Source organism: Bombus fervidus, chromosome 7 (genome assembly GCF_041682495.2).
Source record: "Bombus fervidus isolate BK054 chromosome 7, iyBomFerv1, whole genome shotgun sequence".
NCBI classification, from domain to species: Eukaryota; Metazoa; Arthropoda; class Insecta; order Hymenoptera; family Apidae; genus Bombus; species Bombus fervidus.
The window spans coordinates 4237343-4259051 of NC_091523.1; the positions used below are offsets into that span (position 1 = coordinate 4237343).

Genomic DNA, 21709 nt, shown 5'->3' on the forward strand with positions numbered 1-21709 from the left:
TTGCCCCATGAACTGATAATCATTCTAAAATAGACGAATATCGCCCACTTTTGGTGATGGAGCTCTTAAATACTGAAATAAAGCGGGGTCTCTTGAAAATTATTTACTATTTTTACGAAATGCATTTAAATCCCGGGAAACAGGAAACGTTCAGATTGTAATTGGAATACCTTTCTGCCTTTTAGAATGTTGTGTAATTTGCTTACAACATTCCGTGTTATATTAAGGAGATAACGTGAAATAACGTATTTTCATCATGTTAACATGAAATGGTTCGTCCGAAGTCCCGTTCAAGCATTAATAATATCAGGCGGAATCTATCTTGTTAATAGTAATGGATAAAATTAAACATAAGTCATATTTTATGCTTCAAATCATAATATGCTGGAAACATGTAATGTAGCGAATTATTACACGTACAACATATACATCTCCTCTGTTTCATGATTCTAAAAATAATATAATAACTACTCCACTTATAATATTATTCTTTCGTTGAGTACACTCGTACGACACTATTTCTTCGAATTTTATTAGCATATTTTGCTAATTCGCAAATTTTCTCATATGCTTCATGGCTTCAAAGAAAATTGAGAAATTTAAGATGGTAATTCTATTCAGTACCTACATTAATTTAGCTTATCCGTAGAGCAAACCACAGTGTTAAGGGATATCGTGTATCGCGATTTGATTTTAGCACGAAAAAAGACACTTTTGTCGGACATAAAATAATTGTTAAGGATATACGCGAAAAGGAACACACGTTAGCAACACAAGTTCGCCCACATCGCCTACCCACCTTTTATATACTTGATTTCTATTGCCAGAAAAGGCCTATGCGTGGGTGTACGAAATTTCTGCGCTCTGTTACTAGGTTGTGCATAAAAAGACACAATTAATTTCTCGCAAGAATAATTTAACGATGTACTTTGTGCATAAAAAGACACAATTAATTTCTCGTAAGAATAATTTAACGATGTACTCGAAACACATGTGAGATCATAATGCATGTACTTACTCGTTATCGTAAATAGATGAAGCTCGCGGAAGGGCATTAATGGGTATCCATCAAAATCCAAGTCAATGAATATTCTAATTAAAAAAGACAAAAGATCGGATAGAAACTCACCAAAACATCTTGCAGTAGTTCATGTTCGTCGAGAAGTATCACTTTGCAATGAAGAAGACGGGGCCTACGGCTTCCGGCTGGCCGAAGTCCAGGGCAGAGCCACTCCACCACCATCTCTTCCTTCGGCAGCCCTCGTTTCCCTTGTGATTCCTTCCTGGCTTTACTCGTTCATCCGCTCATCGGTTTCGGTCATCCTGAAAGATGAGGACGACGCTGTAATCCGATCAAAACTATCGCCGTTGTAGCTCGTACACACTGATGCAGACGAACACGATCTAATCTCGACGTGTTGTCGGGGAACAAAAGACCAGAGTTGCGGGACATTTAACCCTTACGCGCTTAGTAACGCGCGTTCTTTTTTAAAGGGAACGAATAAATTTTCGATCGAATACAGCCTCCGTGGCATTAATTTTTATACTTAAAATAATTAATAGATCTTTGAAATACAACGAAAAGTAAAAATTGGTTCAATCAAATATTAGAAATAATAATGGGAATTCGTTGAACTTTTAACGAATTTAAATGATCAATTAACATTTCAATTACAAAAAAAAAAAAAAAAATGACGAATGGAAGGCGTCTCTGTTGTAAATAAATTGCATCGCAATCATTCACTAAGACTACAATTTTCTATCTATATTACATTCCCCTGAAATAAGTTTTCACCGTATTAATACATAACACTCGATGACTAAATCTAACACGCTCATTAAATAATAATCATTCATTAAATACTAACTCAGTTATAATATCATTATATTTGTAGTACCAGAATACTTGTTCAATGCTCGTTTTGTTAAAATAAGAAATACAATTAATAAACGAAATAAATTAATATCCGACGAATAATTCACTGCGATTCGGAGCGATGAATGAAGCAAACCTGAAAACATTCGGAGTTGTTCAAATGCGAGTTCAATGGGCCTAGGTTCAACGAAACCAATTAAAATTGCCCCGTACAATGAATGAATAAGTGGACGAATTAACTAATGCTTTTGAACCTAAGGGAATTACGTGTCCACCGCGACAATAGAATAATGAAACACTAAAGAATCGCAAAAGCGTCAGGCTAGATGGCCTAACGATTCGTATGGCGGAGGTTGGTCGAAAAGAAAACTGACTCGTTGATCAGTCAGCAGGAGGATATAGCAGGACCTGATCGTTAATCAGATAGATATCTATCTTATGTCTTCCATGAGATCCGTGGACGGGACACGCTTGTGCGACTAATAGAGTCGACTTCGTGAGCAACAAGAAGAAAACAAGGAAAAAAGCGAAGGAAAAAGAGTAGGAATAGAGAAAGGAGGACATGAAACGAAGTTGAATTATCTACATCTCTGTTCGAAACATCGTCGAAAAAGACGCGTATAAGAGTAGAATGATTGGCTCGGTGCAATTGATTTCGTGATTTATGACATCCAGACACAACCGAAGAAGATCGAAAGTTGCTGAGAGGAAGAGTTGATTTTTCGATCGCTTCGTCTCCTGCAACGTTCGATCTTTCTTTTTCTTTAAAACGACAACCACCATCTAAAACCTAGGCGAACGTCGAGAAGTCCTTCCGCGAAAACAACACAAAAAATATGTCCGATGAAAAGTCAACGAGGTGGTTCAAAGTGAGAACTGCCTCCATACCATTAAGATACATCACGCGATCATGCTAAGCACGATAAATTATCTACAATGCAAATTTCTACGGTACACAAATCCCGAAACGGTCTACTCCATCGACGCATTCGTTTTAAGTATATCAAGCAAATTTATGCACGCCTCTTTCCCGCGCATAATTACCGCGCTATAAACATTATTTACATAACAAGTTCAAGTAACAAATATCGTGGCGACGCGGTGTAAAATCCGTACGATGCGGAGCGGCACAGCTGAAACAGTGCCAGCCGGTTTCAACTCGGTTAAACGCATCGAACGCCGAAATACAACTCTGAGATTCAAACATGCCGCCGATGTGTATCGGGAACGTCGATCCTCCGCCAAACTAAATACTCACGTGCTGTATTGAAAATCAACTTATCAATTAAATTACTTGATAAATCAACGAAATAGAATAACGTGAATATCAATTATCCGTCTTCTGGTTTATACACAAGCCAAACTAGCAGCACGTGAACCGGCCGAGAAAATGCTCTCAATTGGAAATCCTCTCGACCACGTGCCAACAGGTCTCCGATAATGATTCAGATAATTTTTTTAATCCAATGCGACAGATAGGATCCTATAACAGGGAAGAGACCCAAGATGTAACATAATTTTTTTAATGAGTTTAGTGCGATAGTGACTAACGATACTAACGCTACGCATTGTCGTTGCAGCAAAAACAGAATTTAGAAAGAATTCTTGACGCAAAAGGCAATAGCTAGAATCGGCGAATCATTTTACTGGCAAAGTTTGGACAACAATACCGAGCATAACCGATCCACTATAACTAGACGATCACAAATTTATTTTCAACGCCTCGAACCGCGAGGTGCGCTTCCTACTCTGACTCTAAAAAATCGTAAACAGCTCGCTACTCGCCGTTCGGCTACTCGTCTGTACCGTTAGTTCATAGTTCCGACGTAAGTAACATCTCGAATACGATCGCCTGACTATTCGACGCGCGCTCGTCCGTGCGGTAACCCGCGTATATGTAGTATGTACACGCGCTAATACTATACGAGTGGCTGTCACTTAAAATACCTTCGCTTTGAGACCTGTTGGCATGCATTTCCACTTTGGTTGCTAGGCTGCAAAAAATTTACTAGCAAGCAAAACCTCCTGGAGCCAACGAAATCGATATGGAGATGAGAGGCGGCATTCGCTATCGCGATGCGGGTGTTCCATATTTATCGATGGAATATATTTAACTATCGATGGAAATATTAATTCAAAGGCAGAAGCAGGGAACGAGTTGCAGAAGTTGGCGATCGTCGTAAGACGTAGCGAGTTTAATTGTAGATATTTTAAAACGTTTGAAGCATGTAATATAAAGCGTGACGATCGTTGCATTATCATCGAGTTAAAGGAGAGTAATTCTTTTTTAATAAAAACATTGATCCAATTATAGTAAATTAGGGGAAAAGTTACGGTACTTTGAATTCTTCGAAACCTACGAGGGTTGCAGTATAACTTTATACGTTTTATATTTGTTCTGTTAGAGACTATGATTGTCAACGTAATAAAAGATTATGTGCACATATCGTTGATATTATTAAATTTCCAGTCTAATACTTTCAATACTTATATATGTAAAACTACAAAATTATATAAATTATTAAAATCTAAAGGTACGTTAAAACATTTTTCCACGACTTTTTCAGTCTCGTTTAAAATCGTAACGCCTACAGCTCTCCGACACAATGCATCTCTCATGAAACCCGGTTACCAAGACACCGAAAGCACACACCATTATTGCAATTCAGCCAGAACATATTCACGATACGGTATCTCATTGTCTCAGGCTATTTATATCGCGACGCTATTCGCGTAGGTCACGGTGATGCACGGCCGAACGAACCGATTAAAAAGCGAAGGTAGCCGCTGCGCCGCGCCGTGCCGCGCCATGATGAGTGCATGTACGCCGCGAGTGCATCGTGAGTACACCGCAAAAAGGATCCAAGGGTGTATTGATAAATGCGCCGGTATATAGGCGAGGGTAAATCATCGAAGAACTTCTTTCCCGTTGGACTGGCACGTCGGTGCAATTTAAATATTTAAACTCATTAAGCCGGCGCAAAATTACGCCGCGAGACTCCGACCATTTCGCCATCCATCCAATGTATTTCAATCGCGGCGATTTACAATTGAATATTTGTCCATTCGTTTTACAATGTTCGAGTGGCTGGTCTTCGATTCGAGAAAGAACGTTCGTAAACAGTAGGAGGGCTGTTTTCCTCTCTTTTCTCTTCGGTCTGCTACCTCTCTGTCCATCCCCTTCTTCGAAACTGGACTCAACTAAAAATTGCGCGTGAACGTTGACCGGCGCAGCGCGCAATATATCAACCCTTGAGAAGAATGTCCCTACGCTCGACGAATCGCTAAGAAAATTAATGGTTCGTGCTTTGCATTCTCCAGAGAAGCTTTGAATGCCGAAGGTATCCTGTCGTTTGGAAAGTAGCCTTCTAGGTTCTGGTAACGCGTTCACGCTCCCGAGTGCTATCGCACCCTCGGTGCGTTCTCCTCCTGGCTCGCGCCATCGTCTCGCCGCGATCGTCGCGGTTTTGTGAACGTGTTCACGTATTATTCATTAGCTGACGCCGTTCACCGCTGTCACGCCGCCTGATGAATTATTTTATTCGTTCGTACACGCCGCGCGTACCAGCGTCTCGATGTCGAATTCTAATCGAACACAGCTGAAATCTAGTGTTTTTCACGTACAATCAAGATAAGTTATTGTGCGTGGATTTTTGCAAAACGACCGTTGGAGCTGATGGGGTTGGGAAAGAATATTGCGAGACTTTCGAAACTCGTTGCTTGAATTTTGATCGTGTGGTAAGAATCAGGTCACTCGAGTCGATCAGACATACGAATCGACTCTGCTACTTTAACATATTAAAATTAATCCGATATCCACGTGATCATGCTGCGAATTAAACACAACAGATCACTCTGGCGTTAATGTTACACTCTCGCTCGCTTCACGCAAAGTATTCATACGAACATAAAGTTGACAGAAGAATAATCCTCGCGTAGCAATTAAGAAATCAATATTATTTTCTTAGTCGCATCGAACTATCAAAATTCCTTCTAAAAAGTCGACCTATTAATTTGAGATGTTATCGTCGATGCCTAACCTTAATCAATCAGCCATCACCCGGTCTTAATACCTCGTTATCCAAACCGTATAGTACTTTCTCCTAACGAAATAGGCCTACGTTTCTAAACGCGACTGCCTAAGACTGATATTCTCCTATATCTTTTTTTAGTAATAGATCTACGGAAATCAAGGCCAGGTGTGGTTCTGGCCGTCTATCGTTTCTCCGTGGCGACGAATGTAATTGTTTCCCGTCACGTAGAAGCAGAAACTTTCGAGCGATAGACGCCCGTGACAAGTCGCTCCGGCAGAAGGTCAAGAGACCAAGGTACACCTCGCGTCCTCGTGTCGCGGTGAAAAATGTCTGTTCAATGTGCCGAACTGTGGCGAGTGCCGTTGAACTCTGGCAAACGCGAGCTCCAATGTCTTGCTCGATGTATCGGTGAAACAGGTTTTGTATCCAGAATCCCCGAATCTGACCCGAGATAATAGAAACCGACGAAGCTTAACAAATTGCTACACGGTTGACCCTTATTGCGGAATTAATTGCAGACGAGGCTGCCTTGTTAGATTAACGCGTCCGTTTTGCTATTTGACTGTGACACGATACCCTTCCAAAACAAGAAAGAGAAAAGAAAAAAAAAGAAAGAAAGAAGTTCGATTCGCACGTTCTCCTTCTCGATTCACGAAATTCGGGCTCGGCCAATGATGTTTCATCAATGGACACCACGGTCACGATTACTTTGTTCCGATGGTTGCGACGTCCTACATGCCGTGTAATCGTTAAACGAAACAAACTCCTTGAAACTGATGCAGTTAACCGATACGAAGCTGCAATTTCTTGTGCAAATATCGGCAACGATAGTGCGCTAGCTTTGATTTCGTTTCTCGCTCTCCTTTATCCTTTTCAATTCGCCATTTTTATTCGGGAGAAACTGTCACTTCATGTGATTGATGATCAACTAATACCAAATGGCGGTTAAGTAAAAAATAGAATTTAGACAAGTACATCGAGACAACGGCGAGAACAACAAAAACAAATGGACTTGCATTGTCTAATTAATCCAGTCAAGCCTACGGGATAGAGTCTCGCGTGGTAAAACGAACGAATGGAGTCGTCCTTTGACTCCTTTGAGCCTCGTTTCCGGTTTCGTCTAGCCTCATCTTCTACGAACATCGACGGAGGACGCGACTCTCTCGATCCCCCTTACTTTATTCGTGCACAACTATTCGGGAAAAAGAAGCGCGCTCGTACAGCCCCATAATTGGTGCTTACAGCTAATAGCCCATTGTCTACCGTAAAGAAGCGGGAAAAATGTTTCATTTATCTGAGACGTTTTCAGAAGCAGCATTGGAAGAGACACGAACGTCGACGATACGTTTCAGAATAGAATGCGAAATGCGTTCTCGTCCCACATTAAGCATTCGTCGATCGGCTTTAAGGAGGCATTAAATTACGCCGACGATCAATTTTTCCCATTGCCCGTGCCTGGCCATTCTATCGTTCGCTCATTGATAAGACAAAGGGAAGAAACACACCGTGACGAAGTATTAGGAATATTATCGCATCGAATACAAACGGACTCCAACTTTTCTCGTATCGATAAAGAAAGCCTAACTGCAAGAAGTCGCACACCAAATAGAAAGAAATCAAAATAATAAACGAAACGTCTGTTTAAAAAGGCGTTTTCACCATAGAAGATTACAAAGGATAGAACAAAAAAAAAGAAAGTAAGATTGGAGGTAAAGTTGGTAAGAACAGAGTTGAATGATACACACCTTGACCGCGAAACTTAGATCCCAGATCGAAGGTACGCTGTCGCCGCGTTGATCGATGCAGCACGTCCCGCTAGAAGGATCATCACACTTCCGGTGTGTCGAATCACCGCAGGGTCCATAAAACGTCTCCGTATTGACGAACGCGCGCACGAGTCACGAATCGCAGACGTACTATTTATAAGTATGTGCGTTGAAAACGAAAAACTGAACAAAAACCGTGCGACGAGCGAACCCAAGCCAAGGAATCGAGCGCCGTCAGTAGTTCACTGGACGCGCGTGAACCAATCGACACGGTGCTGGTGCATGCACTGTGACATATCAGGCAGTGATTTTCGTCTTTCGGGCGAACTCGGCGAGAGCGGGAGCTCGCCACGGCTTAAACTGACCGCGCAGCGAGAATCGATGCGTAGGAAGCAAGTTGGATCGGTAATCGATGACACTAGTGGATTAGACCGCGGCTCCGAGTGCACTGTGCCGTGCTGTGTGTCAAGAGCAGAAGGAAGAATAGCAATGGATACAACCGCGTACAGAGCGAGCAACGTCGTGCCAGGGCAGTGGCTTGGCTCGGATCAGACTGAGCCGAGTCAACCGTAGGATTCAGATGTGCCTTTACCTTGCGCGCCTTTCCTTTCCTCTACCTTTCCTCTACCTTTCCTTCGCCACGCGTTCCGTCTTGCTCGCGCGCTCGGACGTCTCGTGCTGTTCACTCTGTTAATCGTGATCGCGTGGACAGTGACGTAGCTCGCCACTCGGGACTCTTCCTTTGCCCGTTTCGCTCAGCCCTCTTCTTCCTCTCGTGTTCGAAACTGCGGCGCGTCACGCGACTACCAAAACCTTTTCAACGCCGATTGTTACTTGGTTAAGTTGTTGCGATTATACGACCGATTCCACTGGCAGCCAGCCTAAATCGACAGCACAAATTTTTCACCGGACCTGTTGCCAGAATCAGATAGTTTCGAAATAAATCATAATTGCCAGATAGGTGGAAGTATTGTTGCCAATGCAAATCGATATTCATATAGACACTCATTATTGTACTATACATTATTGTACTAGTTCCTTCATCATGTTGCTGTTTATGCTATTATACTATTTATTATACTATTATATTCTTATTAGTTTCTAATTTGAAAATTATGAAATCGCCTGTTTCTAAGAAATTATTCGAATGCTATATTGTCTTGTATACCGAAAATACTACTAAAATAAAATACTACTTTGAAATAGCTGTTTATTCTTTTAAACGACTACTGATTTATTTCCTATGTATGTACCACGAAAGCATGATCTGTGCGTAGTTTAGGAATTGTATCATCTTCGCACTAAGTAAACGATCTTTAAAAATGGTAATAATTAAATCATCAATCATTAATTTTCTGTTATTCTGTAGAATTTAAAATACATTAAAATTCGAATAAAATGAAAATCTACATGTGATTTGAAAGTTACATGTAATTGAAAAATAAAGACAGCGTTTGTTTCAATGGAAAAGATATCCGGTTATTAGCAGAAAAACTGTAACTAACTTTTCACGTAACTAAAAACGAGCCCGTTTACTCTCGTGTACTCGAGAAAAACGATACGGCACTGCGTGTAAGCACAGCATAGCGAAGCGTCTGTCCCTTTCTCAACCGCTACTCACCTTCCTCTGTTGAGGATCTCGGCCTCGTGCCCATCATTCTTCCTAATACTTTGGTACACGCCGCAGCGAAAGGAAGCCCCGTAAAAAGGTGCTGCTCCATAATGCCCATGCAATCGGGTTGACTTCCTAAAAATAAAAGGAAATACGCGACACGTGAATTAAAAGAACGAGAAGAAAAGGAAGAAAAAAGAGGTAAAACAGAAGAAAGGTTCATTTAGAACAATCTCTGTTGAAAACTTTACCACTTTTCAAAATGATATGCCACGACGCCGTTCCGAGAAGATTTTTTATTCTCGAATTAACATTTATCAAACTGGATAGAGTAACTGAACAATTTATTTGCAAGGGAACGATAAAATAAATTGACGCGAGAGCGTCCTATTTAAAACAGGTGTTACAGGTACATGTTTCGTGGAATAACCGTAGAGCGTTTTCAAACAATTCCGGTGCTTCTCCTCCAGATCTTATCATGAATTAATATGTATTTTGAACATTCCGAATGACGAATTAAAATATTTATGCATTCACCTACAACGAATATGCAATATCGTATTAGATAAACACCGGAATATTGTGGTTAATACTAAATATAATAAAAATATTATTACTTCACTGATTAAAACGTCGTCGTAAGTCTATATAATACTCGATAAAATCAAAACGATTTTTCACTGATTGTATCAAATAGAAAGAAGATATCAATTACCTTATCATTCTTCTAGTTAATGATATATTGCGCATAATGATTTGGAATTGCTTGCACAAGAACTGCTCTGAAATGTTTCTCGGGAAAAAAGTGTCAAATTCAGTCGTTAATACTGCACTCTTTAGGTATATTAAAGAACTAAAAAACGAGTTCGTCGATAAGAAAAGTCGCTCGATAAAAGTATGTATATGCTTTCCTGTGATAACATTGTAACATTATTGATTGAATTAGCAAACTATTTTTATTGACGTCAGAACAAAATAAAAGGAGACAATATATCGTAAATATCAATAATAATTTCAATAGATCAGATTTTATACCACCATATGGTACACTATTATTTAAACTCAAAAGGTCCCGAGGAATCTAGTAATTTTTTACGTAACGTTGCCGACAATGCTAGTAACTAAACTTGTATGTTTTGCGAAGGTTACTACGTGCGAGGTTCCTGTTAGTTCATGTTTTGATATTTTTATGCCGTTAAGTAATGTAGTTTTGTCAAAATATGCAGTGCATATAAGTTCGAAAAACAGTGTTCATATAGTCCTTAAAAAGTACACTCAAGGATAAGTGTCGACGTGTAAAATGGCGTGGTTCGGTGACGGACTGCCTAGTTTGTCGAATTTAAAGGGACAGTTAACAAGCTTTACAAAGGAAGTCTTATCGGAGGGTATAGTAGAGGAAATAGGTACGTACAATCATCTCTAAATCATGTAATCAATGTAAATCATAACCTAGTATCACGTAACATCAATTACTGACGACTGTCAATGTAAGAGTTTATTTTATCGAGTGAGTGCGTGACGTAATGGCGGGAAATTCGAATCGTAAAGATATAAAATGACGAATATAACTATTTATAATTTCATCGTTTACAAATAATATTATAAACTTTTTGCATAGACGAACGATCGAAAGCATTAAAGGAAGCGAACGAAAGATGCGTTGAATTGCAAGAAATACTCAATTCGAAAGACGCTGAAGTAAGTATAATTTTGGTTTTTCAATTGTTGATTAGTAATTCATTAATTTATTAATATGTATTTTTAACTGTCTTAGCCTTGCATAAGAATGTCATTGAAAATATCGTTATACGGAATATACATATACATATAATGTCCTGCAATATGTAATATTCAATAGGCAATGTTTTGAAAATGGTAATTCTTTAAATGTAAAAAATTGTCTTGAGTGTATTTATTTTTGTATTTTACTAAGTTTTCATATTTTCACGGCATCTCTAACATTGTACTAATTTTGATTCTACTAATCGACCGCATAACATACTTTATTGCAAATTCTTTACATATAAGCAGATGTTGACTACTTCGATAAGGACACAGTTACCTTGCAGTTGGAATTATTTTAACAGATGTTGCTTTCCATATTAAACGGGATTGAGTACTATGTAAACACGTTTACCTTATCTCATATGACACCAACCCCGAATCCTTTCAATTCTCAACAAGGAGCGATAGGAAGCTGTCCTTTATTACATAAGCTATCAATCATACTTTTCACGTAATAAAGCGATACCATTATAATATATTTTAGAGCGTAAAAAAAAAAAAAAAAAGAAACCGTTTCTTACCAATCTTTCAAAAGAAGAAAAATATCATTCGATTTCATGACATTTTACACCTTAAATTCCCGTCTTTCTCGTTAAAAATTCATCTAGGAAAGAGCTTAAATATTCCATTTTCCTGGGTATTGTAGCATTGCTTCCATAAAATATTACATGTTCGACCTTCGAACAGCAATCGTTCTATTGTGCAAAAATAGTTTCATCAGGGGAGGGATGGCGAAGGGGGGCAGTGGGGTCATTGAAGTCTACACGGTCACGTCGTTCCGGTCTGTTATCGCGGACAATTTGTGGAAGCATAAGGGACCGAAAGCGTGCATCACGTTTGTTCGTGCTTTTGTGGTAAGCTTCAGGACGGTACCCTCCGTTGTTCTAGGTACCGATAGATAGCGATATCAAAGCCTTTGGCTCTGCATTAACAATACTCGCGTCCTATGCCCTCTACCTTCTTTAGAAATACCTATATGTATAACGTTGCAATGTTAACGCACCGATTGACTTTTACGTCATACCTGGGAGATACCGTGTATTTGCCACGAAACGCAACTATTCGTAAATTGATCGCGCAGCTATATGTATATGTATGTACATATGTACATATATAGGTGGAAAGAGTTTTGAAGAGGGTGAAATTTATACGATAAAATGAATTGACTAATTAATCATGCGAAGACAGGAGGGAAAGATAAAGAATTTGGATAGCGAAGAGCAGGGTTTTATTTTTTTTTGTACAGAACGAATTACATGGAAAACAAGGCAAATTTTCAATGTAACTTTAATTAGGGATTTATAATTTACGAGAGCTTATAATAAATAATAGCAATTGTATTAATCTTTTATTAATAATCGTGTTTTGTCTTATTGAATCATTATGTGTTTTAGACAGTCGTTCTTTAATTTCGTAAATCATTACACTCCTTATCACGTATGATCATAGAAAATGAAGTTATATTTTACATCAAAATTGTACGTAACTATTATGGTAGTGCAGGCGTATAAAACTGTTGAAACTCTGAAGCATCTGTTAATCGCGTTATCAACCTGCTGGAATCGTAATATCGTTTTCCAATATTAACGTTCGATATCCGAGCCGTGTTCCTAGAATATAAACTATATGGTTTAGGGAGTGTCTTTGATCGAATACGATGATAATTATAAATCGATCGCGTATTCTTTATTGGTTTTTTCGTTCAGTGTTTTATAAAACTTCATATCAAAACGTTTTAATGATAATTTCGTTAAATTCTTCCTCGAAACTTTATATTAAAGCTATTCTATATTAACTCACTTACTAGATATGTTTACAGTAGATTATATAACTTTGATAAATTTGTTGTATCTTTCTTCTAAATTAACTCACTTACTAGATATGTTTACAGTAGATTATATAACTTCGATAAATTTGTTGTATTTTTCTTTTAAATTAACAATTCTATTGAAATTTGAATAAAAGATGTACTTGTAAATAACAAATTTGACATTAAACTCTATGTATATGAGAACTCTTAGAAAATATTAATAAATAGACATTATTATTCTGTTGTAATCACCAAAATCTCTAAATATTACAAAATTCATTTTCTTCTCTGAAGCAGGCTTATCAAATTTTCGTTATTTTTCATAAAATATTTCTTCGTCGAAACCTATGCTTACAGGTCTAGAAACTATCGATAGCTCAAAAAAGATATGTAACCATGTAAGCGCATTACTTGTCGTCGATTTAGAACGTTTCAAATCGTTTCACTTTCGTTGCTCCCAGCTTTCGTAGTAAGATTGTGAACCGTATAGGTGAAATAACGTTTGAAGAAGGGGTTTGGTGGTGGTTATCGCAGCGCAAACCTGAGATAAGGAAGGCAAACAGAAACGCGCATCGTACGGTTCGTATACCCACGGCGTACCACCGGACTTCCTTCTGATTATGGTTACCAATATTTAAGTCCGTAGCGTGATTACCACGTTTCCCATGTCAACTGTCCTTTTTTCCCTCCATTTTTTTCTTCGCTCCCCTTCAGGTTAGGAGATACCGATTTTTCGTTGCTGCTTCAATAAAATCATCGAGTTCCAGAAATAAATACTTCTGACGCCATTATAGCTATTGAACACGTCACGAATAATCTTCGAACTCGTTTATCAAAATTTCAACATTATCATTTTTTTTTTATTGTTAGATCACGATGAAAATCCGTTCTAACTTGGATAGTTTGTGGTACTTTACTAATTAAGCTTAGAAATTCATTTTCAGAGTATCGAGTATTCTTTACTCAAGAAACAATCCAGGGTATCTTGAGTTTATCGCGTTCCGATATCAATACATAATCTGCACCAGGAATGTAACTCGATATATGTATGTAATTAGGCAGCAAATAATTTCAGCGATTATGATTATGTTTAATTCTCTATGCTAGGAGTATTAAAACACTACTAAAGACTACTTATCTCATTTTGCATAGATTTCGCTACTACGACGGCAGAACTGTGAACTTCAGAAGGCTGTCGTCGAATTAAACGCAAAACCAAAGGATTCGGTGAGTTTCTGAAATCTTAATTTTTTACTAATACTGTTATACAAGGTTATACGAGAAACTCCGTTAGGAATGTGGACACGTTTTAACGGATACCTTCGAATAATATTGTCTTCTTTTATACAAACTTGCATATTCAACGCTAGGACAGTCGCAGAATTTTATATGCATTCATGGCTCAGTAATAACACGTTGTTAGTTTAGTTTAAAAAGTAGAATATAATAAGGTTGAACGCTAAGCAATAACGTTAATTAAGTATCCAGTATCCATAGGTAATTATTGTGTTCGTATAAGTTATCAGAAAAATCAATTTCGTTATTAATTAGTACAGTTGAACATACATGGCCACGAACTTTCATTTGTTGTAATTAATCGGTCTTGATCGGTTCGCTTTCGTTGCTGTTACCGTTGCCAATGCCGTTGTCACTGCCGTTGCTGTTGCCGTGCACGCTGTGTAATGCTGAGTAGCAGCTGATGAGGCAGATACAAAACTGCTAAACACTGTTTCTTCTTCGCATTTCATTTGTACGCCTCGCGCTCTTCTACTCCACTCAACGCTTCCACACGCGTCGTCGGTAATATACGACGCTTAAAACTTCGCTAAGTATGTACATACTTGTATTGGCTTACAAATTCTCTTCGCACTCTGAAATATATATTCTTCTATCTCGTGTTACTCTTCTTTCTTTGACTTCTGTGCCACTTTTACGGGATTTTAATGCGATTTATTTGAAATAAGTTATCTATTTTCTGAAATAACCTTCATCTTTAATTAATATTTATAAAAGCTACTTCCAGATAATTGCAAACTTCACTAACGTCTAAATGAATGATTCAACTTGTACGCTTATCTCTGGTCGCTAGGGAATTTGGCTCTATTCTTATTTGTCGTAAAAATCAATAACGAAATATGCATATGCTAATAACATAAAAAAGTGCAAAGAAAAGTTAAACAGCCTTTTTTTGAACTTGATACTTGTTAAGAGTAGCTGAAGTCAATACGTAATTAATTATGCGGCGAAAAGATTAACGTTAGGAATATCCAAGTTTTTGGAGAAATCTGCTATTATATACATTTTTTATGCAGAAGAAAATATATGTGTTTAATTCAGATCAAATAGTTATGTGTAATGAAAATAATTATCGCTAATTGTCGCTAATTCAGCAATGTATCATTCTGATGCAAGTGACGTTTCTAACGTTAACACTTCTGCTGCGGTATTCTTGGAACTAAAAGCGTTCTTGGTATACAAACCGAGACAGCTTTCGTTGTATATAACACGAAAGAAATATACGTATAAATAATGATACATATTTAAATATGTACTTTGTACAGTCTGATGCGATAGATGTATAAGAATAACACTGACTTCGTATTTCAAAGAACACATACGTATATTGTAGCAAATTTTCATTACAACCTAATATGTAGATAGTTAAAAGACTAATAAATAAACGAAAAATTTCTGATTCTAATATTTTGTCTTTCCCATTATATTTACATTCTTAAATAGGGAAGAATACAATCATAGGACAATTTTTAACAATTATGTTGACTTATTCTACATATACAATTAATATCAAATCAATGGCACTTGATAGCATTACCGTAGTTACAACAAACTTTCTTAATTCGCTGTCTCGTAAAATAAGCATAAAACATTGAAAGAAGCATTTCACGCGTTTGAAAATTATTCAGCGTCCCATCTATCAATGGAATAGCAGGCAGTACGCGAGTTCCGTTTACAAATGTATTCCTGAATAATATTCATTAGCTTCCTGGTGTGACGTTCTTTTACCATAACCAACGTAACAACAAAAATTGCGTCGCAATAGGTAAAGCAATTTCACGTGGTTTTCACGCAGCTGTTGGGCGCGTACCATTTCATTCTGAGCTCACGAGCAACCCGAGTTCCCTGAACCCACCGACAACCATGTATGCAGAAACGACCGTGTAAGTACAAACGCGTCTCTCTCGAGTGTTACACGCCTCGACAAAATGGAAATGAAAAAGGAGAAACATGGAAATGGAAACCATCTGGACAATGAACGTATCGTAAAGAATCAGTTGCACGATCGACGAAGCACGTACCCTGCTTCGACTCGTAACTTTTACCCTGTTAACATTCGAAAGACGATAACTCATTGTTAGGTCATCGCAATAATAATCCGCGATCGAGTGTCATTAAATTGCTTGCCACGATGCGTTATTAAGTTTCGAAAGTGACGCAAGCGTTTAGACGTGAATGTAACGCGCCGTTGTGCAACCTGAATGAAGAGCAGCACCCATTTGCTACCGCTTCTCGCCCAATTCGAGATTATTTTTTCCGTGTGCCATTTTCGCCATCGTAATTCGAACGATTGAAAAGCGAGAAGATTGCAGTTTGGCACACGAACGTGGAAGGGTTTACGAAAGCTAGCGTTTTTATTTCTTTGTCCAAGGGAGACTCAAAGTATTACTCCCATTGCTTAAGCTATTAAGGATTAAATATTTCTTAAAAGAAATAACGGTAAAGAAATAATTTTGCAATTCCTTTTCACAACCACAGTGTTAAAAGACTATATTCAACTATGCAAATTGATTGACAGAGGGTTGCAAATGAATGGCTTAATGAGTCAGTAGGGTATTTTCCGTGAATCTAATGCAATCAAGAAGCAATTTGACATTGTTTAACATATGGCTAAATTATAGTATATAAATATTTAAAAGGACTATCGAGACCCAGAATTTCCGCATTTTCAACTAATGGTCAATTTGTATGTTTTTATTAACTAATGTAGGGATAATTTAGTCTGTTTAACTGCTCTTTGATGTCGTAAAATTATTTGAAAAAGCAATCTCACGTCTGCCATCACAAAAACTGCAGTCCTTAATTACAGTATCTTAGCATAATAGATATTCCGTTCCTATGTTTAATTGGCTAAACCACTTTTTATGCTAGATTATTTTCTTATAACCAGTAGCTCGTAAAATTATATATAACTTGAAGATTTTATACAAGTGAACGAAAATACATAGTATAAAGGTAAAAAATACATGTATCTAATTTTTATCTGAAGCGTGCCACATCGTTTTATTGAAAAAAATATTTACTCTTGTCCAAGGAAACGATAAAATTACGCGTTAAGGTGTGCATATACATTTTAGGACAAAACAAATTAAACGAGTGACTCTTTAAGTTTAATTAGTTGTCGCAGTAGGTACTTTATTAAATTCGTATTAACTAGAAAGATACATTGTTCGGATTATCCGAGAGGACAAATTATTCCGTACTAAAACAGTTACGTAACTTCGCGAATCAAGAAAGCAATTTCAAAATTAAACACGAGACGATCTAATCTTCTTTCTCGCTAATAACCGATACCATTAAAAATGATAGAAAACAAAATAGAAAATGAAAGAAGGATACAAAAATTATTGAGTGTTTATCGAAGTTGGCAGTATCAAGATATAAAGAATAAAAAATATCGTAGAAGGAGATGGCTGAAAAGGCCACTTCGATATTGCACTGTTTCAGTACCACGGCAAGAACGTTCGCTAGGAATGCGAGATAAGCTCGATAACCATAGCATCGCACTTTATTTCATATCTTGGACCAACAAAGGATTGGTCTTAAACCTCTCTCTGTTCATCCTCATCATCGTTGTGAGCACCGTTCAAAAAGAAACGTTTCATTCTGTTCGACATTTTTCTTATTGTCGTACCACTTCAAATTCGTGCCTAGCGGTTATTCGAATTAAAATTAGTCGTTCTACACGACCGCGATGGGGTCGGGCACGTGTGGCTTCAACGCGACCGATCACAAGACATTGTGCCACTCACGAGCACCGGATGTAGCCGGTGACCTCCGCCACTTCGGCTTTTAATAACTAATCAGATGCTGAAGCATCGTACTGTTTCCATCAGAGCGATCGCGTAAGAACTTGCGATTAAGCAAGATAAAATTCGTCGCAATGAGTCATTCCTCGCCGACAATGGTTCGCGACACATAAGTGGTCGACGCATCATTTTTAATCGTCGCGGTTAATGCATCGTAAATTACTTAATGCTAAGTTTATTTATAGTATGATACGAATTGTGCTCGTTTTCTATGTATGCTGAAGAAATTAAAAACGTGACCCTGTATCCGTATAAGTATGTGCAGGTGAAACATGTTACGCGCAGATACGGCCTCTTGAAGATGAATAAAATGCTGCGTTGATAGTTATTAATACAACTATCAGCTTAATTTGTTAACTATGAGACACTTTATCGTAGTCGCTTTCGTACTGGCTAAATACATATTAACTTAATAAAAGCACGTTAATTGCCGTTCCATAATGCCATTTGAACTTGCATTTAGCACTTATGTGTTTTCAAACGTAGCTCAATAAATGACCGACCTCGTTCTAGAACATCTTTACGAAATAGAAATAAGCGTTATCGAAATAGTCGTTGGAAAAGGTACGGTTAGTTTTGCTGCGTAAGTGTTTTGATAAAAAACGTGTAGATTTGATGGGAGTAAATTCCTGTGATATTTAAAACATCGTAAAATGATTGATTCTGGAAAAATAATAAACTTCGATACACAAAGTTAAATAACCTTCTATAAAACTGATTGGAAACTTGAAAGAGCAAGTCGAAAAACTTTGATCTATCTCGCTTTTCTCGTAATTAATTCGAATGAGTTAAACGTTTTATCTTTTGACGAAAAAAAGGAAACGCATCGATTCGATCTAACCAGCGTGTGCCAGCGTTAATGGTTCGTTTTCGTTGATAACGCATCAGAGCATGATAGGCTGAATAACGGGGGTACTTAGTCTCCGGGGGTGATAGTGTCTATGACTACCCTCCACGAATGGCTATAAATGTAGGTCGAGCGAGCTTTCACTTCGCTTACGTGTCTATCGTTACTCTGTTCGTCTAATTAAGAATTTCGCCAAAAGGTCAGTAGAACAAACCCTTAAATGTTATTTTTATTCGTTAATATTAGAACTACCGCCCCACGCTATCTCTTTGAACGCCACTTTAGTTGATAGCTTTTAATAATACGACCGCCATGAAATTTCACTCGAGAACAAAGTACTATTTACGAAACAGTATCGCTTTTTTTTTATTCCTTTATTCGAATAGTCGGTAGTACACGATTGAAAATTTCAATGAATCAAACAAAATGGATTAAGTTCGCTTTAACAGAGCCTGCTTCGCTTGCGAGGATATCGACTATCGGCATTATGTCGATAAAATTCGAAGAAAATCTGATAAAGTATGTTGCGAAACATTCGCTGTAATTGTGCCGAGATAGTGGAAAATAAACTGTTAACTAAATCCATCTGAAATCTAATTGTAATGTCTAATAGGTCTAACAAACTAATAACTATGCTCAAGTAAAAATTTTTTCCACCATTTTTGCAACCAAATTCCAACATATTCTACAACATATATGGATTTGTATATGAAATTAATATTTCAATAGCTTCAAAGCGATCTATTCGTTAGATATAGCTTTTGTTATCACCAACCTCCTCTTCATTTCCAAATACGATGATATCAATCGATGTTCTCAAAGTTATCAAAAAATCTTAAGACGCTTTTTAATAAAAAACGTGGACAAACGTGGACAAACGTGGACGAACGTGGACAAACGTGTTTTATCACGAATGACGTACCAGGTTAGTTTCCAGTCGGCGAAACAGTACTCTTTCGGTGAAAAAGGAAATTCCTTGTAGGTGGGCTCGTACCCACAAAAAAACGACGCTGACTGTGATGCCAGTGGGGGAAGAAGCTGAAGAGGGCAATCCCGTGATTATCATAATGTCACCGGTAATGTACCTTTTCCACTCTGGTTTCCTTCAGCTGCGCCCGCAGCACCCGTTCACATGGGGGCCGATAAAAATGTCCTGTCGTTAACAGTGACGCGTTATACATTCGTACACAAACATATCCCAACGGAAAAGGTGGTAGCCTGGCCTAATTACATTATTCATGACTATGTCTGCGGTGTTCTTTCGTCTGAACGACACATTTTGCCCGACAGAGGAAACTTTTTTTTTAATGAATCTTTATGCGCTCTGGAAAGTGCGGATTCGCGACGTGAAAACATTCCGTTACTTCTAGCAACGTACGTTTACAAGATTTTTACCTTTCAACTGGTTACTTCTGTTCGCTTCTTTCATTGCAAAGGGATAATGTTAACAAATCGAAGCAATATTCATAGGCATATCATAAATCGTAGAAAATTTAAATATTTGGTTTGCAACGCGTTGTCTAAAGTGAAGGTAGTACAAGATTCGGTATGGTTTCTTTTCCACGTTATAAATTTTTTCTTGTGAGTGTAACGATTTATGGTGAATACATAGAATGCAGAAGTTTCATTCAAAATGGTAATAGTGTGTATTCATTGTGAAGTTCATCTCGTAGAAGGACATCTTCATGCAATTTGTTCGTTTAGAAGGATTGTATCCTCGTCTGAACGTTTTGTATCTTGTAATGCAGACTACATTTATCACAAGGTATGATTTGTATCATCGTAATTTTATGCAATTTCTTCGGTCTGATTACTTTAGAATTTTGTTTCTAAATATTTATATTACTCAAAAACAGATTAAAGCGGATTAATATCTTGCTGAAATTAACCCTCGTTTATTAATTTTCTTCTTACTAACTGAAGGAGCTTTTGTCTAAAAAAAATTTATCCGACAAAAAAATTAACATAGATCGAAATGAAAAAATAAACTTTCTAGAAACGTAGATAACTTAATTGGCTCTCAACATGTTCATTATCCTCGACCTCTACTTCTGGAGCTAAAGCCCCATTCGTTTTCCACGAGTACTTATACCATAAAGCTAGATATTTTTCTACTTTTTCTTCCCATTTTAACTATTTAGCAATTTCATGTAATTCTGAAGTCTCTAAAACTTTTAACCAACGCGATTCTACCTTTGTACTCAGTCATACTTTCTCTTGATGATCCAAAATATATGAAAACAGATATTGAAGTAAACTTTTGACTCAAAGTTTGAATATTCTCACACGGAAGAGATGCACGCGGTAACCGAGCAACATTAGGAAATATCGTATCGTGTCTTGTCTCCAAGGCCCAAGGATCGTCATCGTGGTATACAAAGAGACTCGTGTACGATCATTTGCGTGCATACGTGACAGTGTCTACGACACGCAGTATGCGTGCAACGATCGTCCATCGCTCGGATGCACTTGCGTTTGTCATCGGGAAGCGAACTAATGGAATTGCATCGAGTGTGGCATACACACGTGCAAGCCGAATATATTGTTGTACAGATGCACCAACCAACGCATCGTATTAGACAAAATGATAACAATTTTAAAATGACGATTATTCATAGATCAATCACTTTGGTATTTTCTTTATTTAGGTTATCGTTGATTAACGAATTCTAGGGCTCGCGTTCGAGACTACTTCTGCCCTCGTCTTCCGCTCATGGCTAATATTAGGCTGGAAACTGTTAAAATAGAGTCGATAAAGCGATATAGATTTTTCGGAAAAATGGTCTATACTGACCCATCAGACACCCGCAAGATCATCAAACTAAACATTGCATTGTCCTTGGTCGCGCTGTTAAAAGGAGGTCCAGATATCAA

General features: G+C 37.8%; 2 protein-coding genes across 5 annotated transcripts in view; one reads left to right on the forward strand and one right to left on the reverse strand.

Moving 5' to 3' along the window:
* The window catches only part of LOC139988967 (band 4.1-like protein 4A), a 60720-nt gene extending 52472 nt beyond the window's left edge, over positions 1 to 8248 (reverse strand). For 2 of the 4 annotated variants that reach the window (XM_072006800.1, XM_072006799.1), the window contains exons 1-2: positions 7656 to 8248; positions 1130 to 1323 (exon numbers count right to left, since the gene is read on the reverse strand). In XM_072006800.1, the coding sequence (XP_071862901.1) occupies positions 1130 to 1243 (114 nt within the window). In that variant the 5' untranslated portion in view covers positions 1244 to 1323; positions 7656 to 8248. The remainder of the gene's footprint in view (positions 1 to 1129; positions 1324 to 7655) is intronic. The other 2 variants (XM_072006794.1, XM_072006798.1) reach the window with 2 other exon arrangements.
* A 2162-nt stretch (positions 8249 to 10410) lies between these two features.
* LOC139988962 (uncharacterized) overlaps positions 10411 to 21709 on the forward strand; it is a 44023-nt gene continuing 32724 nt past the window's right edge. Inside the window, exons 1-3 of the mRNA XM_072006779.1 lie at positions 10411 to 10691; positions 10907 to 10986; positions 14036 to 14110. Of these exons, the coding sequence (XP_071862880.1) occupies positions 10589 to 10691; positions 10907 to 10986; positions 14036 to 14110 (258 nt within the window). The 5' untranslated portion in view covers positions 10411 to 10588. The remainder of the gene's footprint in view (positions 10692 to 10906; positions 10987 to 14035; positions 14111 to 21709) is intronic.